This window comes from Sporisorium graminicola, chromosome SGRAM_19, assembly GCF_005498985.1.
Source record: "Sporisorium graminicola strain CBS 10092 chromosome SGRAM_19, whole genome shotgun sequence".
NCBI lineage: Eukaryota > Fungi > Basidiomycota > Ustilaginomycetes > Ustilaginales > Ustilaginaceae > Sporisorium > Sporisorium graminicola.
The window spans coordinates 334,030-355,446 of record NC_043728.1 but is presented as its reverse complement, the minus strand read 5'-3'; the positions used below and the strand labels follow the sequence as shown (position 1 = coordinate 355,446).

Genomic DNA, 21,417 nt, shown 5'->3' with positions numbered 1-21,417 from the left:
CAAAACTTGGATTGAAATTCAGTTAATTCATTGTGTGGGGGTTCTGATGCACAGCTTAGTGCTCACCAACGACTTGGGCCGTCACGGCTTCAGGCGTGCAAGCTGAGTCGGCTCGGTTGTGCTGAGACCAGGATGGCGGGTCTTCACTTTGTTCTGTCGTCCTCGACGCCATACGGACTTGTCGTGGCTCCTTCCACTATGAGCTCTTCAAGCGTCATCTCTGCTGTTCCACCACCACTAGCTGACGCCGCCTGAGAATCAACCTTAGCTGTGTCACTTGTGGATGTCTCGACTAGGTGGACTTTCTCCTCGCCCTGTTTGACTGTGTGTTTGGTCGGTACCGTCTCATCAGATTTGACTTGGTCGGAAGCGCTAGTGGAAGGCGTTGACGCCTTTCCTGTAGACTTCTCGTGCTCACTGGCTTGTGCGCCCGTGTCTTCGTGCATAGCGGTCTTTTCGTCCTGAGCTGGCATGAGGGCCTTTTGGCTTGATTCGGCAATGACTTCAATTCCAGCAGAGCTCGTCTTGTGCTTGTCCTCTTCATTGGGAGGCACAACAGTAGAATTGAAGTTCCTTTGCCCATTATCGGCGGCCATTTCTTCCTTCTGCGGAGACTGAGAAGGAGCTTCGTCGAGGGCACCGATGCCCACAGCAGCAGCACCGCCACCACTGACTTCGGGGGGTTCAGCGAGCGTCCCAGGCTTGCTCGAGGCGACCAAAGGCTCGTATTTGACCTGTACGGTCTGCGCTACATCCTTTTCATCCCTCACGCCACTCAAGCCTTGCTGCTGGACGATGGGTTCGGCGACGAACCCGACTAGGTCGCTCAAACCGGGGATCGTGACGTTGCTGGAAGTAGACTGGGGAGCCCTCACTTGCTGCGCTTCCTTAACGGCGGGTGGAGCCGTTTCAGCATCAATGCTGAATGCAGGTGTGAACGACGAAGTCAAGTCTGTCTTTACTTCGGAGGCCATCAAGACAGATACCCTCGGTCGGCCGTTGTCGTTAGCAGCAGGAATTTCCTGCAGTTCGTCAGCCGAATTTCGGCTCGGCTGGTCAATCGGCTTTACCTCTGTGCCATCCTTCTCTGCGTGAGACACCGTGTATGCGGTGTTGACCTTTGGAATCAACGTAGTGGTTGGCTTCATGGAAGGCGGCGAGAAGCCTTCTTTCATCTGATCCCGATCCTTGAGCGACGAACTCTCTGCGACGACTGATTCGTCTACAGTAGGTGCCGGTTCGATCTGCGTCTGAGTCTGTGATTCCTCGACATTGATTTGGTTTTCCTCGTGCTTTGGTTGGGCACTCGAAGCGGTAGGCTTTGGAGAATCGTCATGTTCGAGTCCTTCAGGAGCAACGGAAGTGGTCGTGTTTGGCTGGTTCTGTTCTGGCTCCAGCACAATCTGCAAGCCACTTCGAGTTGCGTTTGGTGCAGTCATATTAGAAGTGGTTCGGACGGGCAGCATTGGCTCATCCTGAGACTCTTCGACACCTGCCGGAACTTCTTCGACCATGGGAACTGTAGTCTCGACAGCCCTAAGGCGGGATGGCTCCTCGTCAGCTTCGCCCGCATCGTTGCGAGCTTTCTTGTGAGTCGGTTTCTCTGCCTTGGAAGTCGCATCGATGGTCGGTACTTGCTCAAGCTGCCGCTTGGTCGTTTTCAGCGGGGCTGGCCTGTCTGGAGGCGAGGAGATGACGGTATCTGGAGAAGATGCGGAAGCTTGGCTTCTGCTCGAAGATTCAGCAGCATCAACCTGGCTAGAAGCATCATCCATCGTGCCGTCATTGGAGCCGCGCTCTCGGGTCCAGAGCTTTGCATCAGCAGGCGAGGTCAGCGCCTTGGAGGTGTACAGGCTTGTGTGAGTAGCCAGCTGATGACCGCTCTTGATGCCTAGACGAGAGTGTAGGCTAGACTTGCAGAACGAAGCCATCCTGCCGCTGACGTTTGCGATGATCTTGAGCACGTCTCGAGCGGCCGACGAGTTCCAGGCAGGGCGGAAGAATACGTCAATGCCGAGCGTTGCCTTAGGTGCGTCGAAAGCTGAGCCGTCAGACTTGCTACTGCCGCCAGAGCTTCGGCGACCGCGCGATGTCTTGGGACGTTTGGGGCCACTCTTGTTGATGTCGAAAGTGCTCTCTTCGAAGGGGAGCATTCGAGCACGGAGACCGAGGATATTGCCATGCTTGCGCAAGTCGCCGGAGACAAGGCTCTTGGCGAGATTGGCAAAAACGCCGTCGATCTGCGAGGGTTTCATGATGATGGTCCATCTACCCTGATTGCACAAGGGGTGTTCGGCAGCGAGGTGAATAATCTGGTCGTGAAAGGTGTCTTGCACCTCGGTCCTGCATTGCTTTTTGCTTTTGCTTGCAAGCTTGCCCTGAGACCGGACAGGGATATCGTCATTGTTTTGGATCTGTGAGACTTTGGCGGCAGCATCACGGGTCAGCTCTTTGGCTTTGGTAAATGTTTCCACGTTTGTGATAGTGTGCGAGAGCTCCGCCAGCTGGTCCATCGAAGGAACGCCGAGCACCCAGAGGGGACGGGGGACCACGCCGTTGTTGAAGGCTGCAGGCATGCCTAGACGGCTAGGAGGATGACTGGCGAGCCACTCTTCCAGCTGGCTGCTATCATTGTCGAGGATGAGCATCAGAGGCGGAGCGTCCTCGCCTACAAGCGTAGGCTGGGTACTACTCATCGTAAACTCGTGATGTGGGATTCGGGATGTGGGATATGTTCTTGTTAAAGTTGATAGTGGTGTTCGGGAAGGTATCCGTCGCTCCTTGGGACCTCTACTTATATGCTTGCGCATTGCGGCGGCCTTAGCGTCTCAGTAGACTGCGACAGTCTATCGGTCGCTCCGCCTCCGCTGCCCATCTGCCTGATGCACAAAGGATCACTTTGATGAGCACTTCAAGGCCAAGAAGAGCGCAGAGAATGGCAGCTACGTCCACACCAACGTCTGCTTCCGCACTTCATTTCGGGATTCTTGTACTGATCTGGTGCCGAGCGGAAGCACCCTCTGTGCGCAGCGTCAGGGTGATGAAAAGGCCAAACGCGCGGAACGAAGGCGTCGCGTGATGACAAAGGGTGCGATTGTGACTGTAGAAAGAAAGGTCAGATTTTGGCCTGTCCCCAGTTGCATCAATCACTTTCAGAGGTACTGTACTGTAGAAGCGCACAAACACAGCGCAGCGCATTGTCCGCTTTCGTCGGCATGGCTGCTTGTACTCAAGCTTTAAGGCGTGGGAGCACCTTGCAGCGCATCTGTCCGCCCTCTTTATCCTCTTCCGCGCGTTGGTAGGTCAAACTGTTTGTCGCAGTTCAATCATAATCACAGCTCAATTACAGCCGTAAGACTGCTTCCCTTCTCCACAGTCAAAGTGTTGTGCGGGATTGGATTGCGCAAGTGCTTTGAAACAGAGCACTGTGTTGTGACGGATTGAAAATGCAAGGCATTGTTGCAGTTCAGCGCAGCGAGCCGGGAGTATTGAGCAAAGGGCTTCGAACCGCAGGCTCCAATACGCGGTCCATCCAGTCAGCCTGTGGATGCCTAACCCTGTGCTTATCATCATCGCTCTCACTGTCGGAATCCAAGCCGTAGTCAGGGACGTACTTGGCACCGTGCGAAGAGGTAGACGAGGATGATCGCGATGGAGTGCCAGGCTCGGCCGTTGGAAGATGCGGCGTTTTTGCGCTTCTGGAGCCAGACTTGCGTTTGTTGCGACGCTGGTGTCCACTGCGGTTCAAATGACCGTCGAGATGCAATTTCCCAACGATGCTGCCCAGGGTGAGGAGAAGTGAAGTGGCGAGAGCTGTCGCAACGCTGTAGGCGATTGACTTTTCTTGGGATTGCAAAGCGTGCATCAGCAACGAAAGGAGTTGCAATGCCGCACCGAGGCAGACCGCGACCGCGCATACGGTGGGCAAGGAGTCCATCACGCTTGAAATGACAGTGTTTCTTCTGACGTGTCTTCCTCCGTCCACAACTACCTTCGAGGCAGCCGGAAGCACGACCACTACTAACAGTCCTACAGTCGACACCAATGCTGCGTAGAGTTCGAGAAAGATCGCAGCCCAGATCAAAGCAACTGATGCTGTGCTGCCGTTCTTCGAGCCATACCTGGAGAGCAGAGACGTCTGCGATGCTGTAAACAGGATCGGGAGCACTGTCCAGAGGATCAAACTACCGCACAGAGACGCACAACCCGCATCCGTCGACTTCCTGCGAAGGCGACGTGTGGTCTCTCGGTCCGCACCTTGCCGAAACTTCGTCGAGGTCTGGCGACCCGGCTCCGGTTCTGCTTGTCTTGAGCGATTAATTCCTCTAACTTCGCCACTACCTTCGATTCGCGGATCACATCGTACACCCAACGACGAGCTTTGATACCCGGGAGGGGGGATATAGAATCCTGGACCGTACGGCACTCTTCCCTCTCCCGCTGTCACCTTCTTCTGCGCCTCCATGTCGTAGTCGTTCGACGTTGACTTGAAGCTAGCAGGCGGGGCGACGGTCAACGGGTCCGAAAAAGACCGTCCAGGTGGGCTGAATGCTCCGGCCCCTGCAACGCTAATGCAGCGCTCCGTTGAGCGCGGTGATGTCGGAACCGATGGTCTACGTGGCGGTGGTGGTGATGTTGGGCTCGAAGATCCTGCAAATACGGGGGCAGAGGCGCCTTGATGTCGCACAGGCATTATCTGTCTCGAGACAGTCCTCGATCAGCGATAACCAACTTGACCTTGACTTGCCCCGGTGTAGTTGTGGCGAGGAGCGTGCTTTTGAGGTATCGCTCGAAGCACGAAGACCACCTCGTGAACGAGCAGTAGAAGCTTGATAATGCAAAAACCCACCGTGCGGAGGAAGTATGGAGGATTGTATGCAAAAACCGTGATTGGAGCTGTGATAGATGGAAAGGAAGACGAGAAGGCGAGAAGACATCCGCTTCACGGAGAGCACTTGTTCCACTCTATTCATATCTCACTTCCAAACCTTCCGCTGCAACGCATGAATCTGATCCTCCACCCATAGTCAATATGCACGAGCCGACGGGGACATGAGCAAGGGAGGCGGCGGTCCGATACCAACCCGACACCGTTCCACTACTCCTCTGTGAATTCCGATCGACGCTCGGATGCCTCCCCTAGGCCCACACGACCCTTCCCAAGTCACTTGTCAGCTTCTCGCATCCGACGCTACCCCTCGCTTCCATTCGAGTTGCTCGGGTAGCTTCGATGCCACGTAAAGAACCAGTTCTAGCGCCAAGCACAACTCAAATGGGGCACACCTTTGATTAACTCCAGAGGGGTAACGCTTTCGGTGCGGCTTTGTGGTAATTTTGACAGGGGCTGGCTGCAACGTCTTGTGCATATTCATGCACGTCAACGATTTCACCCTCGAACCCTCACCCGCGCTCTGCAGATAACCGCCTCACTCCCACTCACACCAGACACGCTTCCCACCCAACTTTCTCTCACCCACGCATACGACGTCCCGCAGCTCCCCATCCCGCTCACACCCTCTCCCCCTCCATCTGTCCCACATGGACCGCTTCACGTCTCGCACCTGTCAAAAAATCCACCATTGACTCAGTGACGCACACAGGCTGAGCACAGCGAGCACCGTTCATCAACACCACTTCATTGCATTGAGAAAAAGAAAGATATCTAAGAAGAGTTTTGCTCGACAGCGCTGGCGCCGCTACCATTCGGGTTGCGGTAGAATCGAGTATATGCTGGATCGTGCGATGTCGACTGTTGCTGCTGCTGCTGTGGCGGCGGCGAATAGCCGTAGTTCTGCGATTGGAACCCACCACTGGGCTGAGAGCGCATCACATGCTGATGCTGCTGAGCAAAGCCTTGACCTTGATAGAAACCTCCATTCGCCTGGGCTGAGGTGCCAAGTTTCTGCGGAGTGTTCGTCTGGCTGCTCAGCGGTGCACGGTCGGTCGGACTCATGCTGAACCCCGCCGGCGGTGGCACCGCACCTGCGGACCACGGACCCTGCTTATCCGGGCTACGTGAGAACTCGGTGCCCAGCGGCGTCGACGCACCATTGCCGCTCGAATACTGCCTGTGGCCCGCTTGTTGCTGGAGCATCATCTGTTCGCGCTGCTGCACCTGACGCATCGTTGTGGGCGGGTGCACGTCCGGTCGATGTCGGTTATGCAATTCTCCCGAGTGAAGCGGTCCCCCAGCACCACTGCCGTTGCGTCCCATACCCACACCACTACGCTGCTGCTGGCGCAGCCTCGCGTACTTTTCGCACTTCTTCAAGATATCGCGCGACGTAAGATCCGCAGAAGCGCTCATCAGATCCTTATCCTGCAACACAGCTTCGAGCTCCTCCGGTACCTTCCAGATCTCATCTTGATGCTCGAGCAGGTACGACACCGCCCGATTCGCCAAAAACGTCTCGTCCTTGGTCGGATCCGTGCCCTTGCTGTACAAGATGTTCGGACAGATCACCGTCGCCAAGTTGGGCAGGTCCATCTTGCTGCCCGTCTCTTCGTCAATGTGCGAAAACGACGCCACCCACTTGAGGAAAGCGAACAGCACCTCCATAGTATCGCGGTGGCCCTTGGGCAGCAAGATCGTCACCATGTGCAGGATGCGATGGCGCTCCACCTCGGACTCGAGCTTCTGCGACATGACAAACAGCTTGTGCAGCTTGAATGTCATGAGCGGATCCGGCAATTCGCGCAAGAATTTCTTGAGAAGCGCGGCCAGCTGCACCGGATTGTCGTCTAGCAAATTCACCGACGAACTATCACGATCCAGCGCTTCCGAGAGCTCCTTGAGTCGACGGATGTTGCCGTTCTTGCGGAAGATACCCTCGACCGACAAATCCATCTGCTTCATGGCCGAGATGACATCGTCGATGAACGAAGGCACGCGCAAATGCGCTGCGCTGGCACCCAACGTCGAATCGGCACCGTTGCGCTCGACGAGGATCTCGAGTGGGATGCCAAACACACCCTTTTTCTTGATCTCCTTTTTGTCCTTGCCACCTTTGAAGATCTTGCCCCAGAACGTGTTCTTTCGCGTCTCGATAAATTCGATCAGATCGTCCAGGTTGACGTGGTCTCGCAATGCCGACTGCTGTAAGTACATCACAGCCATGTGCTTGACGATGAACAGCTCCAGAGCAGATAGCTCCGAGATGCAGCGCGCACCTTCGCTTGGCAGCGGTCGATGTTGTTCTCGCGCCTGTTCCGCCTCCAAGATGTGCGGAATGTCGGCGAGGGTGATGCCGTCCTCGCTCCTCGTGTCGCGCAGCATTTCGTCACCTGAAGGCTGTCGCATGGGCCCATCCTCGCGAATCTTGACATCGGTGTTGTGGCGTGCAAAAGCCGGTCGAATAGGCACGATCGAGCCAAGTTCCATGGCTGAGGGCGATCCGGAACGTCCTGCAGCACCAACACCAAGCTGCGGAGGCTGCTGCTGAGGAGGGAGCGCAAACGGCAAATGCTGCTGCACCGGTTGGAACACTTGCTGCTGTTTGTGCGGCTGCTGTTGCTGTTGCTGTTGCTGTTGCTGTTGCTGTTGCTGTTGCTGCTGCTGCTGCTGCTGCTGCTGCTGATAACCCTGCTGCTGCTGTGCTTGTCGTGGGCGACTCGACGGTGAAGGCTCTCGAGATGATCCGCCTTCACGCTGGAAGGGTGAGCTGGGCTCCCTTGGCGACGAGCCGGGACTAGCGTAGCGTGGCGAATGCCTGCTGTCGGTCTGTAGATTCGAGTCTGAGGGAGAAGGCCGCTGCATGTCCGACGTCGTCGTTTGGCGTCCCGAAGGACTACCCACCACAGTAGAGATGCGCGGCACCCTGGCTTTGGTCGACAACTTGCGATTGAGATTGACCGACTTCATGCGCTTTATATCCTGCGAGTCCCGGTACGCCTCGTGCATCGACACTTCTTGGTCCGCATCGGCTGGCGTGATCGCGCTCGACGTCGAAGCGTCCGCTTCGCCCAGTTGGCGTGATGCCGTCACTGTCGGCGATGGCGGAACAACACCTCGCTTGCGCAACAGCGCAAAGAGTCGATTGAGAGCGACACGCAGCAGGAAGGCATACTGTTCCAGCCTGGTAACCGCCTCGAAGCCCGAGCGCAGCTGTCTGCCGCCTGCACAATTGGGGCAGAAGCACGCGTGCGACCAAGAGGTGGACGACACCGAACGCGACCCGTTCTGACTGCTAACGCTGCCATCCGCCTGCCTGCGCTTTGACTCGAGGCCGTAATGCGAGGCTGGCAATGGCTCGGGTGCGCCTGGAACTGGCTCGGGTTGCTTTTTCGTTGACGCGCCTTCGCGCAAAGCCGGTCGCTGGCACGTCGAACATTTGAGACAATTCGAATGCCATCGCAGATTGACGCCCATGCGTAGACACTCTTCCTCTACAGTCGATCCGCACGCAACGCAGAGATCGGTAGCTGCCTCGCCGTTCTCGCTGGAACCGGAGCTGGTGGAGCGAGGCAGAGAACGGTAACCGTACCACTTTCCATCAGGGCCGACAGTGTTGGTGTTGGGTGGCTGCGTGCCTTGCTTGTCGTCGGCCGTGATGCTGCCGAGTTTGGCGGAGAAGGCCAATTGGCTCAAGAACCAGTGCAATGCCTCTTCGTTGCCGTATTCGCGGTCGAGCTTCAGAGCGCCCGTGAGAGCGATGCGGATCAGAATCTTGAGGTAGTGCGCGAGACCTGTGACGAGAGACAGGAGCTCCTGCGTGATGCCCATCCTCCTAGCACCCGTTTCCTGGGTGTGCGAGAGCAAGGAGAAGAAGTTGACGATCTTCTTGCACAGCATCCTAGCTTCACGGATGTGCGAGATGCCTTTGGCCTCCTCCTTGCGGAAATTGGCTTCCAAGTCGTCGATGGCAGAGAAGAGAATTTCGACATGCAGGATGAACTTTTCAGCCATGCGGACACCGCCAAGATAGCGACCGCTGCTGACGTGGCGAAGCATTTCGGAGATGCACGCTGCCGAGCTCTCTTCGAAAGCAGAAAGCACGGTCCAGATGCGGTAGACACGCTCCTCCATCTGCTTCTGCTTGTGCTTGAGGCTTGAGGGCGTCTCCGAAGCCTCGATTTCGGTGGCATCGGGGGATGGCTCAGTGCGCGAAGGAGCGGCTTGACCTGGTGCGGACTCGACAGCTTCACCTTGGCCGGGCTGAGGGCTGTCGGTGTCGTTGTCGGCGGCAGCCACCTCGGCCAAGGCTTGAGCGCCATCCTTGGGGGTGGATCCGGTGGGACAGAGCTTGATGTTCCAAAATTTATGGATCATGTAGCACTCTGGATGCCAATGCTCGTCGTTGTTGTTGCGGTTGATCTCGACAAATTGTTTGAGGATGGCGGTCTTGCAGCCGGTGCACTTGATGGCGAAGCGCGTACTGTAATGGAAGTGGCAGAAGACGTGACCGTCGTGCTCGTAGTAGCTGTCTTGCGGACCAAATACGGTGGGGCAGACGGAACAGGTGAAGTGTTCGACGTGGAACTTTTTGCCAAGAGCGGTGATGTAGCTGCCTCTGAGCGCACCGCTGCACTTTGCGCAAATGAGATCAAGACGGCGGAAATAGTCGGTCTCGCAGAGTGGGAAGAGACGTCCAGTGCCGGACGAGTCGACCATGTCGTCGGTGGCGGGGAAGAACTTGGCGGCGACGACCTTGTTGCAGTCATTGCAGCGGAAGCAATCGAGATGGTAGACGCTGCCGAGAGCTCGAACAAATTGGCCGGTCATGACCTTGCTACACGCTTGGCAGGTTTGATCGCGTCGTCTCGAGGTGCCGCCAGAGGAGGAAGAGGAGGAGGGTTGAGATGGTTTCTGCTGGTCTTGCAGGAGGGCTGGTGAGCTGGATTGCGCGGGACCACCAGCCGTGTTTGCACCTACATTCAGAGGTGCGGCCACGGCGGAGACAGGCGATGGACGATCTTGCGTGCTTCCCGCGATGGCGTTGGAAGGCGGTTGTGCGTTTTGAGGCGAGGCGACATTGGACAGTAGCCCGGAGCGAGTAGCTGAGGTAGGTTCAGCGGCGTCGGTGGATCGGGAAAAGCTGCTCGTATCGATACGAGGTGCAAATCGAGAAGAGCCACGCGAAGGTAGGTTAGGTCTGGACTCGAGGCTGTTGGAGCGGATGGAGCCGGCGAGATCGTACTTTTCCTTTTCCTTTTCCCAGCTCCAACCTGGATCGACGGCGCGGCTCTTGATCCTGTCCATGTCTGCGCGACTGCGTGAGCCAAGCGAGTCTGTAGCAAGGCTGTCCGCAAATGACGTTGATGGGCGTAGTGGTAGTTGCTGTGCAATCTCGTCAGTGACGTTGGCTGCAGTGGCAGGTTCGTGCGAACGCGACTGCGACATGGGCACGCCGCCGGCACCGCCAGCAGCAGCGGATAAAACAGATGTCGAGGGAGGTTGAAGACGATTCTGTGAGCCGGAAGGACCAGCTGGCGATGATTGAGAAGAGCCTGCGAGCGTCATAGATGCAGCAGCACGAGGCAGCTCGTCGGCGCCATCAGAGGCGTTGGAATAGTAGGAGCTTCCACCCTCGGACTGACCTGTCTCGGAGCGACGAGGTTGGTGCAAGGATTGCTGCTGCTGCTGCTGCTGCTGCTGTTGTTGTTGTTGTTGTTGTTGTTGTTGTTGTTGTTGTTGTTGTTGTTGTTGTTGTGCTGAGTTGGACGTGCCGGCTTCAAGGCCGTTGGTGTAGGATATATCCGACATGGGTTGAATGTCGAACTAGGTCGGCTAGACAGAAGGAGTAGATGTGACGTCGATGATTGGCAGCGGCGTGAGGCGATAGACGAAGGTGCACGGTCAGTGTCTAGGAGATGACGCGGGCGTATAGGAATGGGGGCGACGCGGCAAGAGATGGTGGTGGGCGTTGGTCGTGCACATATAGAAGGCTATTCGGTGAGAAACAAGAGGCACGAACCACTCTTGTGTTGGTTGAAGGATCGCAGTTGAGCGATACAGACGACCTCTAGAAGAAAGCGAATGGCAGTATACGGGATGCGCGCACTCGCGCGGATGTATCTGGGTGCTGTGGAGCGCGCTTTCGGAGAGCTGACGTTGCAATGTGAGGACTGATGCGTGCGTGTAGACTGACTGCGGCTGACGATATGCGCTCTAGCTGACGAATAGCATGCCAAGCAAAAGTACGAGCTTCAAGATGAAGCAAGGAAACGAGCGGAAGTAGATCGGTAGGCAGTCAGGAATGCGCGTGCGTATGCGTGTAGAAGTGTCGTACGATCGAAAGATTGATGGTCGAATCGTCTCTGCACCTGTGGTCAATCGATCGAGACCGCGACGAAGAGGTTTGTAGGCGAAGGTGAATGATGATGATGGTGATGTTGAAAGGGTATGGTAAGGTCGAGGCCCGCAAGACGAATCGACGAGTCGATGAAGAGCGAGAGAGACAGAGACAGAGAGGGGAAGAGTTGCGGCAGAGTGTCAAAGCCAACCCAAGTTCGTTTCGTTACTAACAGCGAAGCGCAACAAAGCAACCCAACGCAGCGCTCGAACGCAGCTCGAACACTAAAATGATTGAGACCAAAATTGATCCAGCCGCACACAGCGCGCATCTATCTCTCTTCCAGCAAAATTGCGCGCCGAGACGGCCTAAAGTCAGAGAGCGGCGGGCAGGCACAGCAACAGAGAGACGCTCGCTGCCAGCAGCCGCACTCCTCACCGACGCACGACTCTGCCTTTCTAAAATTGAAAAGGAAAAGCGGAAAAAAGGGGTTTGCTGCAAGAGAAGCTTAGGCCATCATCCACTTTGCAGCAGCGTTAATCATCTCTATGTACAGTAAATTGGAAAAAAATCCAATAAAGACATAAGTAAATACCCATCTGTGCGTCTTTTGTGTGCAGCCGATGCGCAGAACAGGTGAACTTCGCAGCAGCAGCAGCAGAGTCATCGCAGAGCGGGGGTTAAAAACAGAAGAACGCCGCTTCTACTCCAGACGTGGCGGCACACTTTTCTCGCTCTCTCTCTTGACTGACCCCTATCGGCGGTACTCGACTCGATTCCGGCACAAAAGCGCGCGTCTCTGTGCGCATATGCGAGACTGTCGATCTCCCCTCAGTCAAACTTGCTGTGTGGATTTGCAGCGCATCCCCCCTCGATTTTCACGATGCACCTTGCTGCGAGATAGGGTTTGGAGCTTGGCCAGGACATGCAGGTTGCTGTTGTCCGTCGTGTCGACTATCGAGGCTCCTGCTTTCACCAATCCTTTCCAACCGGCGATCCTCGTTTGCTTCGTTCCTTGTCCCTACACTTGATAGAATGACTAGCACCGTCTTACTGTCTCTCTATCGACGACGTTTGTTTTCATGCATTCCCTGCGCAAACTGTTTCCTACTGCTGCACCTGGTCTCGCTGCACTCTGTTTCAGGAACACACACACAAACAAAGACAATCCACGTTGTGTTTCCGCCTCCTCGCTGTTTTGACCGTCATTTGTTGAATTTAGTGATGTCGAAGCTGTGGCTGGACTCGAACGCCTCTCTCGTCGTCGTGATTTGCTGTGGCGCACGAACTTGCCGCCGCTTTGTTCGGTGCGAATTTTCGCCGCGGCCCGCCTCACCGCACGACCGCGGCGGAAAGCTTCGAGGGCAGCAGCACAAGTTCAATTCGCTGCAGTCACACCCTTTACTCGTCCTGATCCGAACCTTGTCCAACCGTCGAGCAGCTAAAGCTAACACCAAGACGACTGTGGCTTAGCTGTTGTGCTGTCGGCAGAGAATGCCTTCGCCCGTAAGTCGAACTAGGATGGGCAAATCTGCTCTCGATCATTCCAAGGCCCATATGCCTCGCTCTAGAGCTGCTATAGTGTCCTCGTTTTCCCCACACTATTTTTCGTGACCAAGCGAGCGAGTGCAACCCCTTTCGTCCCTTTGTCCCGAGATCTCGGCTAGGCGTGTGCATATTCACAATCCAACGCAGTACAGCTCCCCGATCCACCCATACCTCAATCGGGCACCTTTCTCACACAAATGTTCAAACACACACTTCTGCCTTTCGCTTTGCGATCTTGATCGACACTTTCGATTGTCTCTAGGTGATCGATTCTTCCTTATGAGTCCACGCCGCATCTTAGACCCGCTCAACGTAGTTGGCAGGGAACAGACCCTGGGCACCCGTACGCTCGTTGGTGCCGCTCCACCAGTCGTCGCTGATCTGGTCGTCGATGTGGATGATGGTGTCGCCCTCACTAAACGTCAGTTCGTTGTCCTCCGAGGCGTCAAAGTCGTACATGGCAGTGCACACCAGTCCACGCGATGACGCTCCGCCAGCAGCAGCAGCAGGCGCGGGAGGTGCAGGAGGAGGCGGTGGGGGCGCAGGCGCTTCCTCTTCTTCGTGTGCTACCGCTGCAGGGGGTGCAGGCGGCGGAGGCGGAGGCGGTGGAATGTCGTCTTCTTGCTCTGGCTCAGCAGGCGGTGCAGGGGGAGCAGGTGGCGCCGGTGGAGCTGCTTCTTCCTGCTCCGCATCGCCTTCCATTAGCTCGACGTACGAGGCGGGGAAAAGACCTTCTTGACCGTGCTCATCCACACCGGACCACCATCCCTCGTCGATCTGCTCAATGTTGGAAATGATTGCTCCCTCCACCAGCGTCAGTTCATTGTCTTCGGCTGCCTCGTACGCCCATGCTACGCGACCTCGCAGACCACCACCGCCACCACCTGCGGCCGCACCTCCAAGATGGGTAGACCCGAGTTGCTTCGTGGTTTCTTCGACATCAGCAGCAGGAGGCGCAGGCGGAGCGGGTGGTGGAGGTGGCACTTTATCCGCTTCTTCTTCCGATGCTACCGCCCCTGCCGCAGGAGCAGGGGGAGCAGGAGGTGCAGGAGGTGCAGCGGGAGCGGCCGGTGCAGCTGGTGTAGTGGGAGCCTTGGGAACCGTGGCTGAACCCGCACCTGCTCCGCCAGTACCAAAGCTAGTAGTACGCATACCGGAAGAAAGCTGCTTGACGCGCGCCTCTTCTTCTTCGCGTTCCTTGCGCGCCGCTTCCTGTCGTTGGCTCCAGGTCAACTTGCCGGCGGTTCCACCCGAGGCGACACGGGGCGTGGGCGCAGGAGCGGATGAAGACGAAGTATCTTCCTGCTGACCAAAGGGGAAGCGGTTGGCCATGTTGAGCTTGCCAGGCTTGCCCAGGCTGACGGGCTGGTACGCAGTGCCGACGGGTTGAATTCGATCGTCCTCCGCGGGCTTGGGTGGCGCCGACGAAGCTTCCGGACGAGGCGCGGGTGGGATCGATGGAGTGCTAGCTGGTTTGGGAGCTGACACTACTGATGCCGAAGGAGCAGCAGGCACGGATGGCGCAGGGGGACCGGACGGTGCGGGAGCAGGAGCGGGGGTAGAGTCGAAAGCGGGTGCGTTGACACGAGGAGCCGTAGGAATCTGAGGTGCTGGCGCAGAACCAGATCGGATCTGCTGCAATTCGTCTCGCTTGGAAGCATAGGTGGTGCCCACAGGCGCGATCGTGTCCTTAGGAGCTGTCTTTTGCATTCCTCGAATATCGGGCGTACCAATGGGCTTGTAGCTCGAACCCACCGAGCCGATGGGACCGCCCGAGTGAGTGTTGGCAGCCTTGCCAGCCGCCGAGTAGTTGGCACCGGAAGATTCTGCAATTCGTCGCATGATGAGCTTGGGATCCACATCACCCTCGGAGCGTGCATTGATGCTGACATGATACGCTTTCAAGTACTGAGCCACGGCGGATGAGTGGGTAGCGAAAAGACCCTTGCGGTTCTCTGGCACACCTTCGCCGCACCAGTTGATGAGCGCAAATTTGGGCAGCTGCGTGTTGGGGTCCTTCACGCGAGCAAAGGCGTACTGAATGCGGCCGTCGGAGAATTCCTCGTTAAGATCGTCCAGATCACCATTCTCGACCACTTGGACACGAAGATCATTAGAAGCCTTTTCGTAAGTGAGCACGAGATAGTCCTTGGCACCATCGAGCACCTTTTCGTAGGCGTCGCGGATGGCGCTGGATGAGAGGTTGACGTTGAGCGACATGGTTTGCAGTCGACTGGTTTCGTTGGAGAGGTCGGAAGGAAGGGAGGCGGATCAGCGAGATCCTGTCATTCAACATGCGTCGTCGCGAGCGAGCGTGTGGAGTAAGAAGTGACAACCTACGTGGCTGTGAAGCCAACTCGAGGAGCGCACGGAGCACCACTGCAAAATCCTTAATTTGTGTGTCGTTGACGACGTAACAGCTTTGGTCTCTATTGGCACCCAGCTCGACCGCATATTTCCGTGCCAGCCGTGTCCGCCCGAACGTCTCTGTCTTTCCAGCACCTGCTTAGCGCAGAGGTCAGCAGCCGAAAGCGTTACACGACACCAACACCCTTCGAACGGGATGCGGAAGAAGAACCTCTCGATACGATTCGGGAAGTTCTTGCATCCTGTTACTTCAGTCTCGCTCGAGGCTCGGTCCAGAGATCACGGCCGAATGCGAAGTTCTGATTAGTTTTGCGAGCCTTTTGGGGCGAGCAAGTCAAGACGTTGCCGTGCGTTGTGCATGTTTTGTGGTTGATTTTTCACGCAGAGGATAGTGGCACTTTTATCGATCGGCGAGTTTCTTGCAGCAGTTGCTCCGCGTTGGGGCCAACCCCGGGCGAACGGACCCTCAACGGATTGGTTTCGATTTTCATCAGTTGCGTGCTTTGCGGTGAATCGAGCTCGTTCTTCCTTTGCATCTACTTTTCCTTTTGCTCTCACACAGCATCTACCAACATCACCCGCACACACACAAACGAAAATGGTTGGAACTCTCGTGCTTACGCGTCACGGTCAATCCGAGTGGAACAAGCTCAACCTGTTCACTGGTTGGAAGGACCCTGCCCTCACTGAGCTCGGTCGCGAGGAAGCGCTCACTGGCGCCAAGCGCGTCGCTGCCACGGGTATCAAGTTCGACGTTGCCTTCACCTCGGCCCTGCAGCGTGCTCAGACGACGCTCGCAATCCAGCTCAAGGAGTTGGGCCAGGAGGGCATCCCGATCCACAAGGACCAGGCGCTCAACGAGCGTGACTACGGCGAGCTCAGCGGTCTCAACAAGGACGACGCCAGGAAGAAGTGGGGCGAGGACCAGGTGCACATCTGGCGCAGGAGCTACGACATCCCCCCTCCCGGCGGCGAGAGTCTCAAGCTCACCGCTGAGCGCGTCTGGCCTTACTACCACAAGGAGATCCTGCCTCTCGTCAAGCAGGGCAAGAACGTCATCGTTGCTGCCCATGGCAACTCGCTGCGTGCCATGATCAAGGACATCGAGAACATCTCCGACGACGACATCGGTAAGTGCCGCGAAACTTCCCAGACTCAGCGAATGAAAGGCTCTGGTGGACGCAAGAACTGAAGGGCCAAGCACAAGGACAAGGCATACTGACACACATTTCTCCTTTCTCCCCTGCATCGGATTGTCCCTCATAGTCGGCCTCGAACTCGCTACCGGCGTCCCCATCCTGTACAAGCTCGACTCGGAAGGCAAGGTCGTCTCCAAGGAGGTTCTCCAGGGATAACCGCATCTTCCACTTGGAACGCAAAGTGCAATGAGTTGCAGCGCGCGAGTCTGGCGTTCTGCAGTCACAATCTTCGGAATGCCAAATCCGCCTTAGAAATCGCCAACCAACAAGACTGTGGTCTCACGTTGTAAGCCGCCTCGGAGCGGCTGGAGCTTGCGACAGCTGACAGGAGGTCGAAAGGCACAAGTGAAAAGGGCGTGATGTGTTTTGAGCTCGCTCTTGTTCTAAATGAGCTTTTTAACAACACAACCAAGGTCGAAGGAACAGTCCACAAAGTTTTTCGATTCTTGACAAAGGTTACAAGCGTTACAAGCAGGACAACGCGAAATGATGTCCACCCGACAAGCCGGCAACGATGCGAGGCATCTTAGAAGTACAAAAGGGGCAAGCAACGAGGTGTAGAAGAGCCTACTGCCAATACGAAGAACTAGCCTGTCCCGCGCACAATCATACTGCAGGCTAGCCTCTTCATAAGAGCGCTACGTGCTGGTGACCTTGGCACCCTCACCATCAGCCGCAGGCACCGTGCTGCTCGCCGCCGTGTCGGCGCTCGACACGGTCGTGCTCAGACTCGTCGACGTACTCAGCTGTGCTCCCGCTGTCGCCTGCTGCTCACCGTTCTCACCTCCCGGCTTGCCGACCTTCTGCATAAAGTTGGCAACCCTCGCCAGGTCCACGTCGGGACCATCGCTCTCCATCGCTGTGAGCAGCTCGGTGAGCATCCCCTCCACCTTGTCTTGCGGGATGTTGGCACAAATAGCCACAACCTGCTGGCACTGAGCCTCTTTCTTGGCGCTCGAGTCTTCCAACTCAGCGATCTTGGCGGCGAAATCATCGCAGTTGGACTGGTAGAAGGAGACAAGCCAGCGCAGACGCACTAACTGCTCCTGCTCGACCAGCTCTGTCTTGACCGAAGAGGCACCCAGCGACTTGAGGTCCGATTCGATCGTATTGGACGACAGCAGGTTGTCGATGAGCGGTTCGGGCCCCGAAGCGAGCACAGGCTTGACGTCCTCGGCCTCATCGACGTCCATCGCATCAGCCGGCTTGCTCGCCGACGAGGCAGCCTCACTCTCGAGCTCTTCCAACTTGACCGCTGCGTCCGCCTCGTCCCAACCCAGCTGCGAGACGATAGCACGCCGCAAGTTCTGCACACGCTGACGTGCCTCATCCTTCTCGGCGAGCTTGCCTTGCGCAGCAGAGACCGTCTTGCGTCGCGCGGCAAGGTCTCTTGTAGCAGCCTGCAGATGACTCTGCACGGTCGAGATGGCGTCTTGCTTCTCTTTGAGTTCGCGCTCAAACGTCGACTGCAGATCGTCAAGCGTCGAGCTGAGCTGATCGCGCACGTCGGAACTCTTCATCACAGGCACCTGTGCGGGTCGCGTCAAGGCTGAGACGATGTCGGACGGATTCTGCGACGCAAGATCGGCTGCTGTCAACGGTGGCAGGGACGAGACGGTGCTTGCGCCAGCAACGGAGCCACCGTCATTCTGCGACTGCGACGAAGCGTTGTCGCCACCGGACTCGATGCCCCAGTCTGAGGGACGGATGCCTAGCGCGTTGGGAAGGTCCTTGCGTGCACCGACGTCGAGAAGCATGCGCACCATGCTGGCATTGCCCAGACGCGCGACGATGCCGAGCGCCGTCTCGCCGTCCTCGTCTTGCGCGTCGATGAGACCCTTGTACTTGGAACTCTTTTCAGCAGCGATGTGCTCGAGCACACATGCAAGATAGTATCGCGCCGACGCGGCACGGCCCTTGAGAGCAGCGACGAGCGAAATGTGATGCAAGACAGTGCGCTTCTTGAAGTCGCGCGTGTTGAGCGACGACGAAAGCAGATGGAGCAGCTTGGGGAAGGATGAGGCGTCGTACGAGTTGGTGACGAGCACCGAGCGGTGCAGAGCCGTCTCGCCAGCGTGGTTGCCGGCGTGGACGTTAGCTCCACCCTGCCAAGGTGGACGTGCAACGAGCGTGCGGACGAGCTTGAGACGGCAAAGAGCTGAAGCCCAGTGTAAAGCGGTGTGACCATGATCATCAGTGATAAGATCGACCGTCGCTTTGGGACCATCGGATCCACTGGCGCCAAGCCCGCCCAAGCTAGCCTTTTCCCTCAAGTCGGCCAGCAAGCTGTCTAGCTTGGCAACGTACGCTTCGTCGTCTTCGTCTGAAGTTGACGCAGAGGCAGCTGCAACGGGGCCCGCAGATGTGCCCTCCGGCACCCCATCGTCTGAAAAGAGGCTGACGAGGCGATCACGCATTCGCTTTTCACCCTCGTCGTACGGCTTGGGCGCCAGAGCACGATCGGCATAGCGAGGAACGGAGCCATCTCGGCCAGCTGCTTCGGGAGGACCGACGGCCATGCGGTGTCCACGAGGTGCCGAAGCTGCACGCAAAGAACCACCGGCTGGGCCAAGAGCATTGAGGTCCTTGACGGGCGAAGGGCCGAGCAGGAGACCGGAGTCTCGCTGCTGCTGCGGCGGCGGGCTCGTGACTCGCGATCGCTTCACAGCGGAAGCACCTTGCTGATCGTCTTCAGCAGCAACTCGTTTGTCGCCAGCAGCGGCGACGGCATCATCTTCAGAGGCGGGAAGTGGCACACCCTGTGGCGTGTAGCCGTACACATTGTAGCTGCGGAGCGCATCCTGTTCTGCCTGACTCGATCCAGGCGGGATGGCCTGCGGACCGGCTAATGCGACTGCGCCGTCGGTAGCATAAGCGCCGTTACCCAGAAGACCGCTCGCGCCCGGGGGCATGAAGAGCGCGGGAGACATTTCGCGCTGCTGTGCATCCTTGGGCGGACGCAAAGAGAGGAAGCGAGGCTGCTGGCTTGGACCACCGAGGCTGGACGGCGCAGGCGAGTAGAGTTTGGAGGGCGTTTGGCTTCTTCCGTCGTTGATAGCAGAGGCGGAAGAGTTGCGCGCCGAGGAAGCAGGTTTCTTGCGCTGGTAGAGCTTGGGGATCTGGTCAGCGGTGGCGGGGTCGAACTCGAGGATGGGCTGGAGGAGATGCGAGACGTTGTATTCGGCGGCGACCTCTTGGGCTCGCTGAAGGGGAATCCAGGTTCCTTGGAACTTGCCGTATCCTCCCTGGATCTTTTCGTGTTCGCCGGTGAGGATGCTCTTTTCGAGGATCTTGGTTCGGCGCGTCTTTTCGATACCTGCGATCTTGAGGATCTGGGTTGCGTTGAGCCAACCGTCGCCGCGTCGCCGCATGACGGCGATGCCACGAACGGTGATCTCGTAGACGGGCACATTGGAGTAAGTGGCGAGGTAGACGGTGGGGACATTGCCGACGGGGTTCTGTAAGGCAGCGTTGGCCTGTGCCGGGGTCATGTTCTTGAGCTGTGCGGGAGTCAAAGGGCCAGCTTGGGACGGGGTTGAAGCGCCGTTGGTGGCAGTCCCCGAGGCAGTGCCATGACCCATAACTCTCTGCAGTGTCTCTGAGGCGGCAGGTGCGCCGCCCGAGGCAGCGGTGACGGACATGGTAGGATGAGAGCGGGCAGAAGGGGGGTTGGCAGGAAGCAAGCCAGCACGCTGCAGAGCCGAGGTGGTAAAGCTAAGGTCGGAGCGGCCGGGATGCGAAGATGGCTTGAGAGAATCGAGGAGGGAGGCGTGCGAAGATGGAACGCTATCGACGAGCGAGCTCGCAGCAACCTCCTGCACGGGACGAAGAGGGTTGTTGGTGTCGGCAAGTGTAGAGGATGCAGCAGGGAGAGAGCTCACTTCTTGTGCGTGTGTATAGGGAGCTGGTGGGACGGGGGTGGCGGAAGGGTTCAGAGGCATCTGTGTATAGAAGGAGATGATTCAAGATAAGAATGACAGGCTGTTCATGAGAGGATGAACAGGGCTGGGGGAGACGAGAGGCGGCAGATGGCGTTGCGTCGTACCTTGCGAAGGAGAGCCGAGGGTGTGCCTTAGATGAAGCTCCAGCCGGACGTCGAAGGGCGGGACTACGAGGTCGTTGGCGCGGATGCAAACGGAAGAACCTTTCCACAAGCTGATGCAAGAACTGAGGATGGTGGATCGAGAAGGTGGTCGAGCGGTCGATAGCCTCGCCTCTGGCGACAAAAAAGTGTTGGATTTGGGCCAAAGCGAACGAAAGCCCGCCAGAAGGCCAGAGGCGGCGGAAAGATGCACTTTTCCAAGGCGCGTCTCTCCTTTTTCGTGCAGAGGGCCGGCCAGCCAGTCACACAGACAGAGACGGCCTAGCTGAGTGCGTCTGTGTCTTGTGTCGCTCGGCTGTGTGAATTCGGAGAGTGTGCTTTACGACGCGAGAAAGTAGGCTGGACGGCTGGCTGGCTGCGTGTAAATTTCAAAAGCCAGAGCGTACCCGACTCGACCTTCTTGGTCGAGCGCGTTGGATCTCTCTCCTCTTGAACGACCACGTACACTTGCTGTATGACATCTCTCACTCCGTGGTCACAGAAACAGCATGTCGATCACACAGCTTGCAGAAAGGGAGAGAAAAGGAGATAGGAATAGCAAGAGTGCATTGGGACGGCTGGTGCGAAAAGTCACGCACTTGTCCACGCGGCGCGCCCTCTTCTGGCTCTGTTGCACTGTTCCTTCCTTCCCTTCCGTGTGACCGACCGTGCGTGCGACAAAAGTGGAACCGCGCCTTTAAACGCGTCGCGCGCTTTTTCTCACCTCTAACCCGCTCTCACCCTTCTTAGTGCCGGATTTTCAGTTGGCACAGCACAGAAGGTGAGATTCGACAAATTCAGACCTGCCTGGCCGCGAGAGTAGCCCGGCTCTGCCATCCCGCTCTCTCCATCTGTGAGATGGCTCCCTTTCGTCTTGAGTTGAGTGGGATTGCCTCCTTGAAGCTGTTGCCAGACTGGCTCCGACCATGGCGCGCGTCGCGTTGCCAGTTCGTCATCCCAATCTGCTGCGGCGCTCTCCACAGCGTTCGTT

At 57.3% G+C, this 21,417-nt stretch overlaps 5 protein-coding genes across 5 annotated transcripts; 1 reads left to right on the top strand and 4 right to left on the bottom strand.

Moving 5' to 3' along the window:
* Positions 1 to 143: 143 nt before the first annotated feature.
* On the bottom strand, positions 144 to 2,696 carry EX895_003083 (uncharacterized protein; the record flags this gene model as incomplete). Its single annotated transcript, XM_029883681.1, has 1 exon — positions 144 to 2,696. One exon carries the CDS (start codon positions 2,694 to 2,696, stop codon positions 144 to 146), a length of 2,553 nt encoding a protein of 850 aa, XP_029739972.1.
* Positions 2,697 to 5,662: 2,966 nt separating this feature from the next.
* On the bottom strand, positions 5,663 to 10,702 carry EX895_003082 (uncharacterized protein; the record flags this gene model as incomplete). Its single annotated transcript, XM_029883680.1, has 1 exon — positions 5,663 to 10,702. The coding sequence occupies one exon, from the start codon at positions 10,700 to 10,702 to the stop codon at positions 5,663 to 5,665; it is 5,040 nt and encodes a 1,679-aa protein (XP_029739971.1).
* Positions 10,703 to 13,076: 2,374 nt separating this feature from the next.
* On the bottom strand, positions 13,077 to 14,999 carry EX895_003081 (uncharacterized protein; the record flags this gene model as incomplete). Its single annotated transcript, XM_029883679.1, has 1 exon — positions 13,077 to 14,999. One exon carries the CDS (start codon positions 14,997 to 14,999, stop codon positions 13,077 to 13,079), a length of 1,923 nt encoding a protein of 640 aa, XP_029739970.1.
* A 745-nt stretch (positions 15,000 to 15,744) lies between these two features.
* On the top strand, positions 15,745 to 16,501 carry EX895_003080 (uncharacterized protein; the record flags this gene model as incomplete). The annotated part of the gene is made up of 2 exons (XM_029883678.1): positions 15,745 to 16,276; positions 16,413 to 16,501. 2 exons carry the CDS (start codon positions 15,745 to 15,747, stop codon positions 16,499 to 16,501), a joined length of 621 nt encoding a protein of 206 aa, XP_029739969.1.
* A 482-nt stretch (positions 16,502 to 16,983) lies between these two features.
* Positions 16,984 to 20,286, bottom strand: EX895_003079 (uncharacterized protein; the record flags this gene model as incomplete). Its single annotated transcript, XM_029883677.1, has 1 exon — positions 16,984 to 20,286. One exon carries the CDS (start codon positions 20,284 to 20,286, stop codon positions 16,984 to 16,986), a length of 3,303 nt encoding a protein of 1,100 aa, XP_029739968.1.
* Between the last annotated feature and the right edge of the window lie 1,131 nt (positions 20,287 to 21,417).